Below are 21963 nucleotides of genomic sequence, written 5' to 3' on the forward strand. Positions count from 1 at the left end.
CATTGTAGGGCATTAATGATGGAGCATCCTCCTCATATTATTATATTTCTGTGCATGCATACAAATTCATTTATTTATTTATGTGATTTGTGTTTTATGCCGTGCTCAAGAATATTTCACTTATATGATGGCGGCCAGCATTATGGTGGGAGAAAACCCGGCAGAGCCAGGAGGAAATCCACGACCGTCCGCAGGTTGCTGCCAGACCTTCCCATGTACGGCGGGAGAGGAAGCCAGCATGAGCTGGACTTGAACTCACAGCGACCGCATTGGTCAGAGACTCTTGGGTCATTACGCTCCGCTAGCGGGCTAACCGACAGAGGCACAGAGGCCCCTAACATGCATACAAACCTGAGCTCATTACATCCAGTACTTTTTTAAATACCACCCTTAATGTTTACCTTAACACTGGTTTGGACGTTACTGAATACTGACCCAGACACTTTGGGTGTAACATACATCAGCAACACCTGTACTTTGTACAGACAAACTAATGATTCCTCCAAGCATTGTAGTATACACAACTGGGATCCTAAGGAATTAACAGAATAGTTTCCTGTGGTAACAGAACAATTACAAAAACAATTCTGTTCTAAGCAAAAGCATCCTGTCTGATACTGGAAAAGATGGATATGCATGTGTGTACATGTGTATAAGTCCCATGAGCATATGCCTTGCCACACCCACACCCTGACATGTCAAAGACATTTTAGCTTAAGTCACTCCTTAGAACTGTAATGGGGTCCTCCGTAGCTCAGTAGGTTAGCATAATGACCCATTAGTCTCTCACCAATGCGGTCGTTGTGAGTTCAAGTCCAGCTCATGCCCCCACCATAATCCTGGACGCCGTCGTGTAAGTGAAATATTCTTGAGTACGGCGTAAAACACCAATCAAATAAACAAATAAATAGAACTGTAAGTATTGCTACGAAACTTGGAAAATTTGAAACTTATTTACTGTACCCTATTTACATGTACCCACATATTCCTTGAAACAGAAATTTTTTTTGTTCTAAATGCAACTGTTTAGACTAAAACTGCATTTAAAACTGCTAAACAAACATGGCCATTTTAGCAACAATACCTCTGTATGCTACAACGGTTTGGGTCAACAGGATATATGAACAATGACTTACCTTCGCACTCCCTCCCATCCCCATGGAAACCAGCCCTACACTGACAAGCATAGCGAGTATCCAAGTTGACACATGTGGCGTTGACATGGCAGTCGTGGCCTTGAGAGCAGAAATCTGTGCCTGACAACAGCAATCCGAAACACCCATCCATCACCAACTGATACATCTAAACCCAATCCATGATTAGTTCAAATATTACATTTCATCGGTGACACCTGAAATCTGACCTTGCAACTTTGCCACAGGCCTACGGTACAAAAAGAAATAAATTCCAGTTTTTGATTGAAACTTTGGATGTGGCATTTGTATTTCCAAATCAGGTACAAACCTAACTGATCTTGGAATCAGGAGTCTGAAGCCAGTGAGAAGATATCGGAATTAAGATAAAATGTCTACTATAAAACCAATTTTAATTTTCTTTTTCTAGCTGACGATATGCAACATCCTGTAAAACCGAGGTAAATCAAATCAGCAACCTTAGGGCCTAACAACCTGTCTAGCTCTTCACTAGTAATTTATCTAGCTATTCACTAGTAATTAATCTAGCTCTTCACTAGTAATTAATCTAGTAATTAATCTAGCTCTTCACTAGTAATTAATCTAGCTCTTCACAAGTAATTCGTCCATCGTATCAATGAAATAAGAAACCACACAGGTTTTGCAGAATATGATGTATTTATTCAATCATTTTCATTTCACCAGTGTTTAATGCTGTACTCAATGATGTCTTTACCTATTTGACAGTTTTAACACCCAAAAAGCTTCTATCGGGGAAAAAAATATTATCGGAATAAATCAGTCAAGCCTAACTTTTGCCCCCAAACTCTACCCAGTGAAGCTTATGATAGCCTACACCTGTCAGAAACTTAAACGAGGTCAATTATTACGAATCCACTAAGTGCACTTGACTTGCACAACTATTACGGCTGTTATCAAAAATCTTCACATTAGGTTTTGTTTTACATTTTTAAGCCACACAAACACTGACAAAATTTAAGTGAAGACAGATTTAACTTCTTGCATAACACTGGTACACTTTAATCAAGTAAAATAATTACGAAGAGGAGAAAATCAGGGAAATGAATGCAATCACTGCACTGTATCTTACTACTTATTTAGTTTTTTTTATTCATTTATTTATAGGAAGTGTAAAAAAAAAAAAAAAAACATTTTATAACTCCTTTAATAACACTTTTTCACTGTTTCTTCTATTATCCTATTATTCTATTAGACATGCTTACGTCAACTCTTCACTCTATTAAAGCTAAACACAAGCATGCCAAAGTAAACAGATCATCTGACTGACCAATAAGTTCGGTGAAGCCGGGAGAAATATACGTGCATCATTTGACGGGACAAATCAGAAGTCATCTTCATGCACTGCTGCTACAGTAAGCTGTAACCCTGAAGATTCCGTGGGTGAGCTGGTTAAGAGAAAGCAGCTTTTTTTCTAAGCTTGGGCTGAGTGGTCAGACCAGCTGCAGTAATTACTGGTAGTAATGTGGGAGGTTACCTCTACACACTGGACAGCATTCCCCTTGAACAGACAACTGATCCTCTTCTGAACAATTTAATGGCGGGCAGCTGTCTTCTTTTTCACAGATCATATTACCATCCTGAAGAGATATAGCCAGAGAAAAAAAACGTTGATGATGGTTGTCAACAACTGGCTCCAAGTCGGCTTCAATTCAGAATGCTCTCTGTCGTATACCAAGAACTACACCTCGTGAAAACAAAAATTGGAAAAATATTAACAACAAATTTGTGTCCTTCACACTTCAGAAAAAGTCTTAAGGTATTATCTGTGTTACTTACATTACACATACAGATAACACAAGGCCTGGGTATAGAACTCTCCCCATGGTCATAATACTCTCCTAGGTAGTAACAATCATCTGTAACAATAGAATAAAGAGAATTAGTGAAACAATTGTCTGTAACAATAGAATAAAGAGAATTAGTACAACAATAATCTGTAACAACAGAATAAAGAGAATTGCTGCAACAATCATCTGTAACAATAGAATAAAGAGAATCAGTGCAACAATCATCTGTAACAATAGAATAAAGAGAATTGGTGCAACAATCATCTGTAACAATAGAATAAAGAGAATTACCCTATTTCTTTTAAAATTTGGGACACCTACTCTGCTCATTTTAGCCAATATAAATCTAACTGTAGCACGAATATTGAGCTTCTTTTTTCTGACATGGTTAAACCATCTCACGAACAACACACTCATTTCTTTACTTTCCAAAAGGCTGGTAAAGAAATGTAATATTCTACTTTCAACACTTATTATATCTATCCCAACATTTACAGTAGTGCAAAAATCATCTGTAACACACAAATACAGAGAATTACATGAAGTGTAACAATCATCTGTAACATACAAATACAGAGAATTATATGAAGTGTAACAATCATCTGTAACATACAAATACAGAGAATTACATGAAGTGTAACAATCATCTCTAATGCAAGAACAACAGAGCATTAGAATGATTGAACTGAATATAAGAATATGCTAGTATTAATCATCTGTAATACAGTACATAGAATTACACAGTAACAATCATCTGTTATCTGAAATTATTAGCACTTAAAGTCACTACACTCTTTTGTAGGTAAGGATATATTTATTTTGATCAGCGTTTTATGATGCACTCAAGAATATTTTCAATTATACCACAGCGGCCAGCATTATGGTAAGAGAAAACCTCTGCCCAGGAAACTCACAACCATCCGCAGGTTTCTTGAAGACCTTCCCACGTATGTCTGAAGAGGAAGCCAGCATGAGCTGAACTTGACCTCACAGTGATCAGATCCGCGAGAGGCTCCTGGCAGTGTGCTGCCTTAGCAGGCTAACCAGCAGGCCACAGAGGCCAATTTCTATGTATAAATAAGCATATCATAATGTGCTGCATATGAATGTGAAGCAGATGAGTGAACACCAGTTGTGTTTAACTAGGGATGATAGAGACTGCTGAAAAGCTAGAATGTGTAGGCTTGAAATATTGGAATTATGGTAACTTTTGCCCTTTATGGAAAAATAAACTTTTTAGATGTATACCTACACAGATTTGTACATGAGGCGTTGACTCAAGTCCTGTCTTATTGTTACCCGTTCATCACAACAACCTCCAATTTTAATGTTGTGAAACAAAATCTGTCATTTTTTTTAAGAGATGGCTGGGTGTGAAATACAAAAATGTAATAAGTGATATCTAACTACGTAAAATATAGCACTTTTCTCTGGGAAGGAAATTCTGATATTTCATTTTTATTTAACTATATATTTAACATTTCTAAATTCTCTAGCAAATGTAAACTGAGGCAGCCTTGAATGTGTACAAAAGAATAATGAAATAATGAAGACATCGCCACTTTAATTTCAAAAGGTACATGGGTTTGGATCCTCATGCTGGGATCTTTATCAAGAGAGTAACAATTATTATTTCAAATACAATAAATTGTATACATACACTGTAATTATTTAATACCAGCAACCAATCAAATGTGGTCTTTACCGCATAAAAATGTTATTCATCTAAAGAGAGGATCTACAATAGTAGCCAATGTGTGGTTGCTTAATCTTTAGACAAGTAGCCAATGTGTGCTTGCTTCATCCGGAGACAAGTACACGTAGCCAATGTGTGCTAGCTTCATCCTTTGACAAGTAGCCCAATGTTTGGTTGCTTTAACCTCAGACAAGTAGCCAATGTGTGCTGGCTTCATCCTTTGACAAGTAGCCCTATGTGTGGTTGCTTTATCCTCAGACAAGTTGCCAATGTGTGCTGGCTTCATCCTTTGACAAGTAGCCCAATGTATGGTTGCTTTAACCTCAGACAAGTAGCCAATGTGTGCTAGCTTCATCCTTTGACAAGTAGCCCAATGTGTGGTTGCTTTATTCTCAGACAAGTAGCCAATGTGTGCTGGCTTCATATTTAGACAAACAGCCAAGCGTGTGGTTGCTTCACCTTTACCCAAGTAGCTTGATGTGTGGTTACTTTATCCTTAGACAAGTAGCCAATGTGTGGTGGCTTCATCCTTAATACGCAAATATATGCAGCCAAAGTGCACCTGCTTCACCCCTACAAATGTACATGTGTATGATTGTAAGTCAGGAGGTGTTTCAGCAATCACATATGTACATGTAGCCAATGTGCGCTTGCTTCATCCTGAGACTAGTAGCCAATATGTGCTTGCTTCATCCCTACATATGTCCATGTAACCAATGTGTGCTTGCTTTATCCTCAGACAAGTAGCCAATATGTGCTTGCTTTAACCCTACATATGTACATGCCGTCAATGTGTGCTTGCTTCATCCTGAGACAAGTAGCCAATGTGTGCTTGCTTCATCCCTACATATGTACATGTAGCCAATGTGTGCCTGCTTCATCCTGAGACAAGTAGCCAATGTGTGCTTGCTTCATCCCTACATATGTACATGTAGCCAATGTGTGCCTGCTTCATCCTGACACACACCAATGTGTGCTTGCTTCAACCCTACATATGTACACGGCGTAAATGTGTGCTTGCTTCATCCTGAGACAAGCAGCCAATGTGTGCTTGCTTCATCCATACATCCTAAGCTATTAAACCTTGTCCCCAGACTGTCAGTCCTTCACAGTGATTGCTCCTTCAGACAGCAGTTCAGATGAGATTACCACAGTGCCATACAGTTTACTGAGGATTTATTACACCTATGGATTCCGTGGGGATATGGCAAGGCTTCAGTCAATTCAGACCTGTGATCTACCAACTATTATCAGGGTTGAACAACGTATAGGCAATTTAACCCATGTAAACAGCTGTTGTAATTGCTTCTTCCTAGAAATGGTATCAAATACTGGCACAGAGGTAAGCCAAGGAACGGCTACACCACACGGTGATTCTGGTTATGATACTGACTGGACCAGAAAAACTCTTTCAAAAATCTAAAATCAATAGCTCAGTCTGGTTCGGCAGACGCCAGGGGATCAATATAAAACAGTGTCTAGATACTGTGCTAGGCACGCAGACATAAGCTCGGCTAATGACGGTCGCCTTGTGAGGCTTACTGCGCCCAGAAGCTCTGATTTACAGGACCTGGCCATGGCCAGCCACATTCCCCTCTTTTACACCAGCAGTAAAACAGGATTTAACACAGGCCAGTGAGAGATTTCTGGCAGCCTGGCACTTCCAGGTAGATGAAGCCAGACTACTAACAGCCAGGATATCTCCCTCCCAGAAAGCCTCTTGATAATCCTTGCTCCACAGCCGAGTCCCTTGTAATCTTTTAACCTGCCCTACTCTTAAACAGATATCCTGTGATGAAAACAGCTATTTTCTTGGCCCTGAATCATGTAAGGATCAGGCATGGCACAAACAAATATATAACTTTCGGAGCTGGCAGTATAGTAAGTAATGTAATGTAATGTATGAATCAAGAGGCCCATGGCAATATGCTGTCAACAGCATACATGTACGTAAGGCCGTTCAGGTGGTCTTACATGAAATACTCTGAGATCACTTGTCTTCCACAAATAAGGCATACATCTTCTGCTTGCTGTGCAAGAAAAAAAATCATCAGTGAAAAAGTCTGTCAGTTACTTGCCGAAGGTCAGAGGTTAATACTCAAGTTTCCTCCACCCATGAGCCTTATGTGGAAAATTCATAAATATGAATCAAATAAATAAAAAATTGAAAATGGAACTGTTTAATAAAGGGAGCAATTAAGGGAGGTAACTTTATATGCTAAAGGATTTGGGGGCACTGCAGTGTGTATTATTTGCTCGCTGCGTTTCTGCAAACGTTGATGAGGTTGAAATGTTGACTGAGGAATAAATTTCATTATCTGTTGATTTCCAAATTCCGAAACATACTACTGGGAAGAAAAGAGTAAGTGAAGCTATTTAGGATATTCAAGCCCTGGTTACAGAGTGCACTGACTGACCAAAACAGGAAGATAGGAAAACTTCATCCACTTCAGGCCAGCTGAAGCTGTAGCTGTATCTTTGGTCGTTATTTGTACAGGGGGAGAAAGTCCTCGGACAGATTGAGCTATATAATAAATACACAACAAAGAGCAACTTTTCTTGAATTAACACCAGAATTTAACCTTTTTACTGTGAATTGCCTGACCCTTTGGTTGAGATGAGAAAAAATACTTGCCTTTGATGAAGTGTTTGTTTGTCACTTTCGACTAAGTTTGCAAGGGTGTGAAATTTAATTGCCTCAAAAAGACGTCACAAGAAGACTTTCCAAAAGTTGTTGTCAAAGGCTGAACAATTAGAACAATTCCTGTTGTCGAGCGAGTCCGTGATTCTGTAGGTATACTGAAAACATACCCACAGAGCGAGGCTGTGTTCCTCACCTGCTCGGAGACAGTAGTATCTTATCCAAGGCAGACTGATTAATCAGAAGCCTAGAATTTTTCTGAATTATGATATCATAAATAATTATGATACCTACATGTGATTAATCTAGGTATATAGACGCAACAGTAATAGTAAATGCACATAATTGAAAGGTACCATGTACAGGTAAACACATGACAAGGCCTGTATTAAGTCTGTATTAAGATATATAGATGCAAGGAATTGTGTATAGGAACAGAAATGTAAGGGACAGTGCAAAGACTTAGAAATGTAAGGGACAGTGCAAAGGCTTAGAAATGTAAGGGACAGTGCAAAGGCTTAAAAATGTAAGGGACAAAGCAAAGACTTAGAACTGTTAGGGACAGTGTATAGGCATAGAAATGTAAGGGACAGTGTATAGGCATAGAAATGTAAGGGACAGTGTATAGGCATAGAAATGTAAGGAACGATGCATAGGCATAGAAATGTAAGAGACACTATATAGGGATAGAAATGAAAGGAACATTGTATAGGCATAGAAATGAAAGGGATAGTGTATAGGCAGAGAAATCTAAGGCATGGAGTATAGGCATAGAAATGTAATGAACAGTGTATAGACATACAAAAAAAAGGGACAGTGTATACGCATATAAATGCAAGTGATAGTGTATAGGCATAGAAATGTAAAGGCATGGTGTGTAGGCACAGAAAATGAAAGGAACAGGGTACAGCCACAAAAATGAAAGGGACAATGTATAGGCATAGAAATGAAATGCATAGTGTAGAAATGAAAGGGACGGTGCATGGGCATAGAAATCTAAGGCATGGTGTATAGGCACAGAAAAGGAGAGGGATAGTGTATAGGCATAGAAATCTAAGGCACGGTGTATAGGCACAGAAATCTAAGGCATGATGTATAGGCACAGAAAAGGAAAGGGATAGTGTATAGGCATAGAAATCTTAGGCAAAGTGTATAGGCAGAGAAATGTAAGGGACAGTGTATACACATACAGATGAAAAGGAAAGTGCATGCACACAGAGATCGACACAGCAGTTCAAAAAGTCATAAAGTCATGTACACAAAAAAAATCATAAAGTCATGTACACCAAAAACAACTACTGGTAAGTGTTAATGCTAAAAAGTTAATGGTATCTGAAGATAACCAGCTTGGCCTTTTCATCAGTCAAGGTAACCAGTCTGGGTCTGTCCATCAGTGAATATAACATCTTAGTTTTGACTATCAATCAAGGTAACCATCCTGGATCAGTCCATCAATCAAGGTAACCAGCATGGATCAGTCTATTAGTGAATATAACATCTTAGTTTTGACTATCAATCAAGGTAACCCTCCTGGATCAGTCCATCAACCAAGGTAACCAGCATGGATCAGTCCATCAATCAAAGTAACCATCCTCAATCAGTCCACAAGTCAGTTCATCAGTCAAGGTAACCAGCCTGGGTCAGTTCATCAGTTATGGTAATCACCATGGATAAGTCTACCAGTCAAGGTAACCATTCTGGACCTGTCCATCAGTCAAGGTAACCATCCTGGGCCTGTCTACCAGTCAAGGTAACCATCCTGGGCCTGTCTACCAGTCAAGGTAACCACCCTGGGCCTGTCTACCAGTCAAGGTAACCATCCTGGACCTGTCTATAAGTCAAGGTAAGCATCCTGGGCCTGTCTACCAGTCAAGGTAACCATCCTGGACCTGTCTATCAGTCAAGATAACCATCCTGGACCTGTCCATCAGTCAAGAAAAACACTCTAAATAAGCATTTTCAGCTATGTATACATTGTTACAGAGTATACTTACTGAGACAGACAGGACAGCACTCTCCCTCTTTGTACACTGGGTGCTTACAAAGGACTCCAGGACAGTCCAGCTTTTTACAATTAATCGAACCATTCTGAAAAAATATAAAGAGCACAGACTGAAGTGGCCATAGCAAGCAAGGTTCAGTTTAAACCTATTCATAGCTTGTACACGTATGTTACAATTGAAAAAAGAAAGAAATCTTTCTTCTATCTAACAACAGTTCACATTGTTAAGAAGCTGAAATTTTCCCCCAAAAATTAAGTTACATTTCAAAATAATGAGATCATGGTCAAACTGTGACAGATGAGTGTATAAATGCACCTCCCACAACTTTATACAAGTAACATAAATCAACTCCTAGCATGAAATCTCCTTCAACAACCTGGATGTCTAAGATATGTTGTATGTCTTTATTCCTTTGACTTAACATATCAGCTTTGGAAGGCCAAACATTACTGCAATACTTGATGAATTATGGGGATGTGGGCTACACTTGCATTACCTATTGCAATTCAAGGCGAATTTCTTTCAAGCTAAGTGAATGATAATTTATACACACGTTCACAACAAACACCTCCAAAGTCAGAAGAGTAGGGGGTCAAAACTGAGTCATCTAAACTAGAAGAACTTAAAGAGCATGTACACTAACTAGTGAAGAGATCATACACAGAGAACTACAGAGGCAAGTGTTTGTCTGAGGTGAAAAGTGTGTGTAGTGGCGAGACCCAGACGTCGGGCAAGGGCGTGGTTTGGTGGCTATCCAACATACTGCCTCCTGGCGACCCCTGGCGTAAGCGAACAGGTCCCGCAGCAGACTAAACACCTATACAGGTTAGACAGCACAGCCGGCTGTGCCTACCTGGCGGACTAAGGCAGTGCACGGGGGCAGACAGAAACTGTAAGGAGATGTGAGGCTCATTGAGGGAGATATCTGGCATTTTCCAGCAGGAAGCCAGCCAGGAATAGCAGCTTGTGTTGGTGGCACACTAAAATAGCCTGGCATGCAGGGATGGCAGTGGCAGTGCACAGCCAGACAGACTAGCAGCCACCCGCCAGCCTAAACTCCACCCTGGGTCCGTGGTTCATTTAGCACTCCTGGCTGTTACCCTTCATGCACTTAGAGCTGACCCTGCCCTTTCTTATCCTAGCTGAAAGATGATTCCACCATTAACTGATAACTCGTCATAATTGAGACAGTGCTTCTGTACATCGAGAGTTGAGCATGAAGAGAACAACCTAGGCCAGTAAGAAAGTAGAGGGAAGCCAGACAGCAAACTTCACATATGCTTACTGTCAGCAGTCTAGCAGACAAGTTACTCATCGTCAATAAAAAGTTATGTAATGCAATCTACCTTTGAAGTTTTCTTTTCTTCTCTTGTCAGCACGACTTAATTCATAATTGGCCCAGGAGAGCAGATGTGCAATTGCATTAGAAATGGAGCAATAAACAATGTATCTATTTAGCAGCAACCAGATGTACAGGCAGTGCTTTGCAACACTGCAAAGGATACATACCTGCACTGCACTAGAGAAGCTGAAACCCATGAATATGTACCTGCACTGCACTATATAGGCTGAACACCATGAACATGTACCTGCACTTCACTACAGGGGCTGAACACAATGAACATGTACCTACACTGCATTATAGAGGCTGAACACCATGAACATGTACCTGCACTGCACTATAGAGGCTGAACACCATGATCATGTACCTGCACTGAACTATTGAGGCTGAACACCATGAACATGTACCTGCACTGCACTATAGAGGCTGAACACAATGAACATGTACCTACACTGCATTATAGAGGCTGAACACCATGAACATGTACCTGCACTGCACTACAGAGGCTGAACACCATGATCATGTACCTACACTGCATTATAGAGGCTGAACACCATGAACATGTACCTGCACTGCACTACAGAGGCTGAACACCATGATCATGTACCTGCACTGCACTACAGAGGCTGAACACCATGATCATGTACCTGCACTGAACTATTGAGGCTGAACACCATGAACATGTACCTGTACTGCACTACAGAGGCTGAACATCATGAACATGTACCTGCATTGTGCAATAGAGGACAAACACCATGAACATGTACCTGTACTGCACTACAGAGACTGAACACCATGAATATGTACCTCCACTGCAATGCGCTGCACTACAGAGGCTGAACATCATGAATATGCACTTGCTGTGCACTACAGAGACTGAACACCATGAATATGTACCTCCACTGCAACGCTGCACTACAGAGGCTGAACATCATGAATATGCACTTGCACTGCACTATAGATGCTGAACACCATGAACATGTACCTGCACTATAGAGGCTGAACACAATGAACATGTACCTGCACTGCACTACAGAGGCTGAACATCATGAATATGCACTTGCTCTGCACTACAGAGACTGAACACCATGATTATGTAAATGCACTGGACTGTAGAAACTGAACACCACAAACAGGTACGTGCGCTGCACTGTAGAGGCTGAACACCATGAATTTGTACCTGCACTGCATTGCACTATAGAGGCTGAACAACAAGTACATGTACCTGCACTGCACTGTAGAGGCTGAACACCATGAATTTGTACCTGCACTGCATTGCACTACAGAGGCAGAACACCATGAATATCAAAGTACCTGAACTGCACTATACTGTAGAGGCTGAATACCAGAGTTATGTACCTGTACTGCACTATAAAGGCTGAACACAATGGATAACTGCTTGAACTGGACTGTAGAGGCTGAACACCAAATTTTTAACCTTTCAAAACTTAGCCAGCTTAATCAGCTTGACCTGACAGTCTAGAGGGAAAAAAAGAAAACTAAAGAATTGACTTTTAACAGTCATTCAAAAGCAGTGATACAGAATGGTGCCATGAAAAAAGACTCACCATTCTTTCCTTTATATCATAATAATATTTTTATTTAATGAAAGATGCTTATCACTTCACAAAATATTTGATTCCACAAGGCCTTCAAAATATGTCATAACAATAGTTCATCACAACATAATAACGCGTAAAATGAAATAAATGATTATATGGAAACACATGAATAGCACAAAATGACTCCGTGTGGTAGACTCAGTAACATGGAGTCCAACAATCAGGTTTATAGCTACACGTACAGGTTTACAGCTACACTTACAGGTTTACAGCCACACGTACGGGTTTACAGCCACTCATACGGGTTTACAGCTACACTTACGGGTTTACAGCCACACATACAGGTTTACAGCCACACCTACAGGTTTACAGCCACACCTACAGGTTTACAGCTACACTTACAGGTTTACAGCCACACGTACGGGTTTACAGCCACACATACCGGTTTACAGCCACTCATACGGGTTTACAGCTACACTTACGGGTTTACAGCCACACATACAGGTTTACAGCCACACCTACAGGTTTACAGCCACACTTACAGGTTTACAGCCACACATACGGGTTTACAGCCACATGTATGGGTTTACAGCCACTCGTACAGGTTTACAGCCACATTCACAGGTTAACAGCCACACATACAGGTTTACAGCCACACATACAGGTTTACAGCTACACCTACAGGTTCACAGCTACATGCACAGGTTTACAGCTACACATACAGAAGTAAATACACTGAGGTGTGTGAGGTGACAAATACATCAACATCATCAGTCTGCCGTCTGTGCTTCTTTGTAGTGTTTCAGGTACATGTCATGTGATTGGAAGCCACAAAATGTCCCTACAAGACTAATGAAAAATGACCACATGTGAGTCATAGCACAATAGATGCCTCTTACAGAAGTTAAAGCCACATGACAAGCAAACACTGCATTCTGGCATCAGCTCAAGATTAACAAGTCCAAAGTTTGGAAAAGAACACACAGATGACTCATCAGGAAATGTCTACTTCTTCTTACCAGGGCTTGACCTAATAAAGACGCTCCCAAAATCAATTTCAGGAAACAAGGTCAGATCTGGAGTAAAAAAAATCTGAAGGTCGGATACCTCATCAAATTTTTGCAATAAAGAACAATGTCCCTAAGGATATCCCTGGAGTAGGCAACTTGGATACAATCGTCCGGAAACCCAAGGAAAGATCGATACAGCTATGTTAGTCCTATTATCAGGATCAATACCAAAACACACAACTCTTTGCCAATAGAAATTACTTACCATTAGCAAACATGCAATGAAGTGAAAGGACTATTTGTTGGATGACAAGATTCTACAGGTTAATGCTTTTTACTTTCACGAAAGGACCAAACTCAGTCTGACTTAGTTTCATCCAGTAAATCTGGCAATAGACTGTGCATACATGGTATTAGTAAGATTTATTTGTTCCAGTATACGAGACATTTAAGGGTCTACAGTAGTTGTGTAACACAAACATTTATCTTAATGGCTATCGACTAAGCTGTGAATTGCAATCTCTTTCTAATGACCTGAGTCCCTTTTTTTTTTCTCAACCAGACAAGCAAATCTAGATTAATATTTGCCTTTATCATTTGTTTGCTAACAAATTCGTTGCCTAAGTGATGATGTTTACTGTGAAATGACTTGCCTGGGTCATCACCAGCCATTAACTCTTGTGGCAGAAAGCATAAGTTTATCCCGCCAATGGGCTTTTAAAACATTAGTCAACCCAGAGTGTACCACTCTCATTCAACTGTAAACAGCCCAACCCTTGTGCCAGCACGCAGGCAAACCAGGCCAGCTAATGGCGAGCCGCTTCATCGACTAAACTAACAATTTTCACATGCAGATACAGAAACAATGATAAAAGCCAATATGGCTGCCGTCATATAAGTGAAATATTTATTGAGTACAGCGTAAAACATCGATCAAATAAATTAAGTCAATAAACTGAAAGCCAATATGCTAAGGATTGCATAATAGCAAGTGGACTGTCACCTTCAGAAACACAAGGAAAACTTGTTACCAGTACAGAAAAGACAAATTAAATCATTTCATCAAGTTCAAATCCTCAATGAAATTATGTTCAAAATTTAACTAAATTAAGATACATTGTCAAAATCTGTCTATCTCCAATGACACCATCAACAATTCTGAGGTTTCCTTACATTAATCACAGGTATCATGCCCCGGATGACTTCAAACTGAACATGTAAAGAATGTTTTGATCATGGTGCTTAGTTTCTCCGTATTGTCCCTCACCATTAGAAAAAGAATTCATGGTAGTACAAGGAGAAACTGGCGGACATGTAACTAAGGTAATATATGACAATCCAAACACAAATTCTGACCACAAGGTACTGGGTCAGAAAACATTCAATTTCAGTAAAGCTTCTTAGTGGACCTCCAAATATTATAATTAAACATGCATCGATCGTTTCTCACAATATTTAGGAAATGGATAGACAGATGCCCAATACCATTGTGTTAAGGGGTTAAAGGCTATAAAAGCTAAAATACTTTTGAATTTCTATGTCATTTGTGATGTTATCATTAATGAGAAATTTTTATTTTAAAATTCTATTTTATAAAGCATATGAGCATACAAAATATTTTATCTCGTAATCAACTATCTATCTCACTTTAATGAATACAAAACCTTCATCCACAAACTCCAATCAAACCCATCTTGCAGTTTACAAATTTCCACAACCATCAAAACTTGTCCACTGCACAGTTTACAATTCCCTTGAGTCTGTCATGAATTGTACCAAAGCATGAGTTGTACAGCAATGAGGCTTTGGCTGTATTTTCTTTATCCTCCTTTTTCTTTCTTTTCTACAGGGATAAGAAAGTGAAAGTCTGACAAAACTTCTCTGAAGCTAGCCAATTGATCAGTTGTAAAGTGTGTGGCCCTGAGGGGATGGAAAGCTGGCATGATGCCAAGTGTGGATTGGATAAAGGGAAAGGATGAGTAAGACGTAGTAATATCTAGAGCTCTGTTTGAAAAGAATCAAGTTCTGTGATCGTTCTGTTTGATTCAAACGAGAGGCCACGTCCTTGCAGTCGGGAATTCATCCGCACACATACCCCAGGCGAACACGTCATCCCCAAATATACATACAGGGAAAAGGCCGTAAATTGCCCCTGGTATCGTATCTTTTGTCCTGAGCAGTCAAGATGACGATGCAACGAACCCTGGATGAGGTTGCAGCCAATAAACCTGGCAATTAGCCTAAACTCTTTCCTGAACACATAGAATACACTTCTTCCAATATCAGCTGTCTCAAAGCACAATTTACCATGATTTCCACCAACAGCCCAATTACATGTTGCGCTTATATTGGCCCTTCAAGACCAGTTCATTTCAGATTAAGTGGCAAGATACACTGCCTCAATCCCAAAGACAATAACTGATGTGTTTGAGTTTCAAACAAGTTAAAATCTCCCTTTGGCCCTGAATTGTCCTCTGCAGACTGACGGTCAGCCGTATACAAATAGAAGTGAATTCCAATATGCCTTATCTGGATTCCTTGATTCCAAAGTTAACAGTCTGCAGAATTACGAAAGGTTAGGCTGAACTCAGTACATGGACTTTAGATTGTGTAAATTTGAAACTTTTCTTATTTCATGTGTATAATTATTTGTTAATTCAAAGACTATTTGTTAGTCCCTATCATAAAATACACCTGTGTGCAACACATACTGGTGTGAAAACTTCGCTAACTAATAAAAAAAAAACTAAAAAAAACTGCATAAATGCAGATATTCAAGAAGTATGTAATAAAATTAGCACATCCTCATAATTTGTTTTTGTGATTGGCTTCTTACACTGTAAATGCTCTCAGTACTATCTGTCCATGATGAATCATACTTTCCTTTGAAACAATGCACCAGTTGGCAAAGTTTAGAACTTTCCACCGATCCTGAGGTGATACTTTCTAATTACCAGATGGCATCTATTCTTTAAGGAAGCCAATACTGACAATGACATAACTCGAAGGATCGGATGCCAAGCCAAGGTGATGTCACAAGATTCCACAAATTTGATAAGAAACCCCAGACAGGGAATTGTCAGTTCTTTATTCAGTGTCTAGTCAGAGTTTGGCCAGCTGCCAAAAGAAAGGGAAGATTCAAGGTAACCAGCCCAATTCCATATATATATATATATATATATAATTCGGGGGAATGCCGGTTCACATGAAGGCAACCAGACTTGCAGTATAGGAATAAACATAAAGAATATAATAAATGTTCATGAAACTGACTAAATGTCTGTTTGTATGCTTGGGGTTTAACCTTATACTTTATACTTTTTTCAGTCATATTCAACATTACACTATCATGGTGAGATCTTATGGTTAAATTACATCACACATTTTCAACACTGAGGAGCAATATATATATATATATATATATATATATATATATATATATATACAATAAGAAGAATTATCCCAAAAAGATGACTTAACAAAAGATATATATCTTAGATTATTCACAAAATAAGATGTGTAATTTAAGTAGTCTTTTGTGGTTAATTTCTGTTTATATAGTAGTTACCTGTGGCCCATGTTAAAATGACTAGGTGCCAGTTTCATGAAGTGTACTTAGTGTTAAGTAGCACTTATCTAAGTGCATTTTATATCTACAACAAACATAGTCATGGTAGTTAAAGGCTTTACTTTAACCGGCTCCCGATACGTCTCTCTGTGAGGTAAAGCGAAGACGTCACAGCACAAAATCATTGCGAAACTTGAAATTCCCTCATTCATTTGTAATATATTATATGTATACTTACATGCACACGTGCATAAGACTAGATTAATGTCAAGTCCTAAAATCAGAAATTTATGCATTACTCTCACATAAACACACCAGCCCAATCTTTTTAAAGTTCAGGCCAACTCCCCTCTTCAAACACTTTTCAGAGGTTTAAGGTTTCTTGTACTTCAATTTTTTGGGGTTTTTTCACTTTAAGTATGAAAAGTGCCACAGTGTGAACACAGATTTATGTCTATGAGATTTATCCATTTACTGAGATATCTTTATAGACTAGCATCGGAATTTATTTTATTTATTCACTGCATGGTTCAGTATACGAGTAGGAACTCTTTCAAAGTTGGAGGGCAGGAATAAAGTCCTATGGATTTGTAACCAAGTGAGTGGGTTGTCTGGCAAGTTCTATTATGTTGGTCTGTCAAGGGTCAAGTGATATACAGTATCAGTCACCCATTAACCATGTGACTGACAGCAACAGACACTCCTCAAGGACTAATTACATACACAACCAAATTACCTCAGCTTGCCCAAAATGCACTCTGAGAACTACAGAAGTACAGCAACAAAAATGAATGAATGAACATTTATGCTAACGCATGTACCATGTAGTGGAATCCAGGAAGTCATGCACAGATTCACATAACCACATACATTATGCAAAATGCAATCAGAGAGAGTACACATATTCACAAAACCACATCCATTACGCAAAATGCAATCAGAGAAAGTACACAGATTCACAAAAGCACAGCCATTACGCGAAATACAATCAGAAAGAGTACACAGATTCACAAAGCCACAGCCATTACACAAACAACAATCAGAAAGAGAACACAAATTCACAGACCCACAGCCTTTACTCATTATACAATTACAGAGAGTACACAGATTCACAGACCCACATCCTTTACTCATTATACAATCACGGAGAGTACATAGATTCACAAACCCACAGCCTTTGCTCACCATACAATCACGGAGAGTACATAGATTCACAAACCCACAGCCTTTGCTCACCATACAATCACGGAGAGTACACAGATTCACAAACCCACAGCCTTTGCTCACCACACAATCACAGAGAGTACACAGATTCACAAACCCACAGCCTTTACTCACCATACAATCACAGAGAGTACACGGATTCACAAACGCACAGCCTTTGCTCACCATACAATCACAGAGAGTACACAGATTCACAAACCCACAGCCTATACTCACCATACCATCACAGAGAGTACACAGATTCACATACCCACAGCCTTTGCCCACCATACAATCACAGAGAGTACACAGATTCACAAATCCACAGCCTTTGCTCACCACACAATCACAGAGAGTACACAGATTCACAAACCCACAGCCTTTGCTCACCATACAATCACAGAGAGTACACAGATTCACAAACCCACAGCCTTTACTCACCATACCATCACAGAGAGTACACAGATTCACAAACCCACAGCCTTTGCTCACCATACAATCACAGAGAGTACACAGATTCACAAATCCACAGCCTTTGCTCACCACACAATCACAGAAAGTACACAGATTCACTAACCCACAGCCTTTACTCACCATACAATCACAGAGAGTACACTGATCCAGACTCCACACATCCCCTTCTTTATGGACTGTCATGTTATCATAACAATTTTTTTGGCATTCACATTTTTCCAAATCTGTCAGTCTCTCTTCTGCCTGCAGAAGCTGAAAAGAAAATTCAAAGAATGTGGTAAGGCAATGTATTGACACCTTATTTAATGTTGGTGATTGTATTTTAAAAATAGCATTTCAGAAAAAGCAATGCTTCCAAATTCAGCTCTGTCAAGAACTGAAGGGCAGAAAATGGCATAAACACAAAGCCTCTTCCAGAATAGTGTTTATCTCCAAATTTAGTGGTTTCCTTTACTTAACACAAACACTAAGAACAACAACATATCAGATGCAAGACTAAAAATACACCTTTTATGACAACGATTTTATTCGTCTTATTGGAATTTGTCCAACTGAGCAAACGGCTTATAAAGTACCAGTTTCTACTGTTGGTATCAATGATTCCAATAACGTGCCTGAAACAATTTGTTTCACAGCCTATTCAGCAAATGCATTCATAGTTCTAATATATATGTTTGATGTGACATCACTGGTCTCAATATAATCTGAAAAGGCCAGCATACAGTCCAAAATTTCAAACTCTAAATCAAACTACTTTCCTGGACAGTGGTGAATAGGCTTTCATCTAACACAGACATGACGTTGGTGTTTTCTTGGCCTTTCTTGAAAGTAATCATATTTGTCTGTCCCTTAAGTGACGCTTGTGCTGATCATTAACCAATGTAAATAATTTGCTTATTTATTTATTTGATTGGTGTTTTACGCCCTACTCAAGAATATTTCACTTATATGACAGCGGCCAGCATTATGGTGGGAGGACACCTGGCACAGACTCAGTGGAAACCCTCAACTATCCACAGGTTGCTGGCAGACCTTCCCACTTACAGCCGGAGAGGAAGCCAGCACAAGCTGGACTTGAACTCATAGCGACCGCATTGGTGAGGGCTCCTGGGTCATTAGGCTGAGTTAACGTGCTAACCAACTCAGCCACGGGAGGTCCCTCCAATGTAAATAAATAATCTGGGCTAATCAGCATAGCTAAAATGAAACCAATGGGGCTTGCTCACAACAGTTGTCAAGAACTGATGTTGTGACTTGATTTTAGGTTCTATCATGTTTCTACTACCGGTATTAAATCCTCAACTGTCTAAAGTAAACCACCTGTCATATGAATTACAGATTTTCATCAACAAAGACAGCCCAATGTGTATGGCAGAATAGTGAAAGTCAAGTGAACTGTGTGTGCAAGTGCCATTACTGCTTACTTTCATCAAGGCCAAGAGAACAAAGTAGGCATGAGCCTTGAAAATTGTCCCTCCAACTATGACAGCTTGTCTGTCCAACAATCACCTCTTGTCTGTGCAACAGTCACCTCTTGTCTGTCCAACAGTCACCTCTTGTCTGTCCAACAGTCACGTCCAACAATCACCTCTTGTCTGTCCAACAATCACCTCTTGTCTGTCCAACAGTCACCTCTTGTGTGTCCAACAATCACGTCCAACAATCACCTCTTGTCTGTCCAACAGTCACCTCTTGTCTGTCCAACAGTCACCTCTTGTCTGTCCAACAATCACCTCTTGTCTGTCCAACAGTCACCTCTTGTCTGTCCAACAATCACCTCTTGTCTGTCCAACAGTCACCTCTTGTCTGTCCAACAAACACCTCTTGTCTGTCCAACAGTCACCTCTTGTCTGTCCAACAATCACCTCTTGTCTGTCCAACAATCACGTCCAACAATCACCTCTTGTCTGTCCAAGTCACCTCTTGTCTGTCCAACAGTCACCTTTTGTCTGTCCCACAATCACCTCGTTTGTCCTACGATCACCACCTAAATTGTCATTCCAACACCTCTTATATATTAATGGTATCACCTCTCACCATTCCAAAAATGATCTCACCACTGCAACAATCACTCTTCTCGTCAGTCACACAATTACTCCTTGTCATTCCAACAATCATCCTTTGTCTGCCCAACAATCACCTCTTGTCAATGATCTTGTCAGTCCAATAATCACCTCTCGTTATTCCAACAGTCACCTCTCATTATTCCAACAGTCACCTCTCATTATTCCAACAATCACATTTTTACAATATAAGCATCTCAACTCACCTCCTCAAAAAAATGAATAAATGTACAGCAAATAATAAAACAAGCTTTTTTCAGTACATACATCAGTAATCTAAATTTTGTACAAACATATAAACACCAACTTCAATGAATTTCGATAGCTTCAATAGCAAGTAGCACACAAGCTCTTGCAATTCCTCACACATCTGGGATAGAACTGCATCACACTCCAGTTAATGGGTAATAAATACATTGAGTAAATCATTTTTTAAACACCTCTATATTTTTTTTTCAGACAAGCTGTGGTTTTCAGTATGATAACGTTTAACTAAGGAGGGTTGGCTGTCTTGTTTGCTTACTAGAGTGTTTATATATGCATGCCTATTTCTAAGGGGTAGCGTGACTGGGCCTGCATGGTCATCCCTTACCCACCACACATACTTGTGGGGAATTTAAGGGTCACAGAAGTAATTATTCTTATCCTTCCAGTTGCTGATATTATAAGGTTGTAATTGGACACAAATGTTTTCAAGCCGGTTTGAATTAGGGTAAGGGGTGGGAAATTGCTCTTAGCAGCTGAGAGGGGATTTGTGGGGGATGATCAGGCCCAGTGATGTGGGTGGTACAGTAACCTTAGTAATACAGGTGACAGGGACTGGGGGGAAGGCATACAAACCAGGATATAAGCTACTTCCTACCCACAGACCATTTAAGCGAGGGGGGGGGGAGGGGGGGGGGCTGAGGGGCATCGAGAGAAAGCTCTAATACAATTGTACCACTTTAATATTTTCAACAATTTTAACAAAAACAGTTTGCAAAGTGTTGACACGTTTTCATGAAGATCCTTCCCCACCTCTGTGACTTCAGTCACAGATGACCTTACAACAACCTAACAATGCTCTGGGCATAATTTCTGTCATAGAGCCATAGATTTTATTAAATCCAAATGGGTATCAAAATCAAGACTGGACAGACAGTGACATAAATAATTACCCCCTCACTGCATCTTAATATGCGCCGACTCTCAACATAATTTGTATATAATGTGCATTTTGGTAATTAAAAGCAAATTAGCTTAATCAACTCAACCTTTGTTTTTTACTTCCTACAGTGTTTTGAAAAAGTCCATCAAATGATATTACTTAAATTTTGAAATTTCTTTGCCTTTAGAACCACAGCAAAATTCACCTTTAAATGCGACACCTTAGGATGAACATGTTGGAAACATTCACACTGTGGTAAAACCATTATCAGCATGCTGATCTGAGACATTAG

The 21963-nt window shown here is 39.6% G+C and overlaps 1 protein-coding gene across 1 annotated transcript in view; it reads right to left on the reverse strand.

Annotated features, from left to right (window-relative positions):
* LOC135462011 (protein kinase C-binding protein NELL1-like) overlaps positions 1–21963 on the reverse strand; it is a 94403-nt gene that overhangs the window by 12783 nt on the left and 59657 nt on the right. Inside the window, exons 7-11 of the mRNA XM_064739345.1 lie at positions 18582–18713; positions 9294–9387; positions 2952–3031; positions 2650–2752; positions 1137–1256 (exon numbers count right to left, since the gene is read on the reverse strand). Coding sequence (XP_064595415.1) covers positions 1137–1256; positions 2650–2752; positions 2952–3031; positions 9294–9387; positions 18582–18713 — 529 coding nt within the window. The remainder of the gene's footprint in view (positions 1–1136; positions 1257–2649; positions 2753–2951; positions 3032–9293; positions 9388–18581; positions 18714–21963) is intronic.

The sequence above is a fragment of the Liolophura sinensis genome, chromosome 1 (genome assembly GCF_032854445.1).
Source record: "Liolophura sinensis isolate JHLJ2023 chromosome 1, CUHK_Ljap_v2, whole genome shotgun sequence".
Taxonomy (NCBI): Eukaryota; Metazoa; Mollusca; class Polyplacophora; order Chitonida; family Chitonidae; genus Liolophura; species Liolophura sinensis.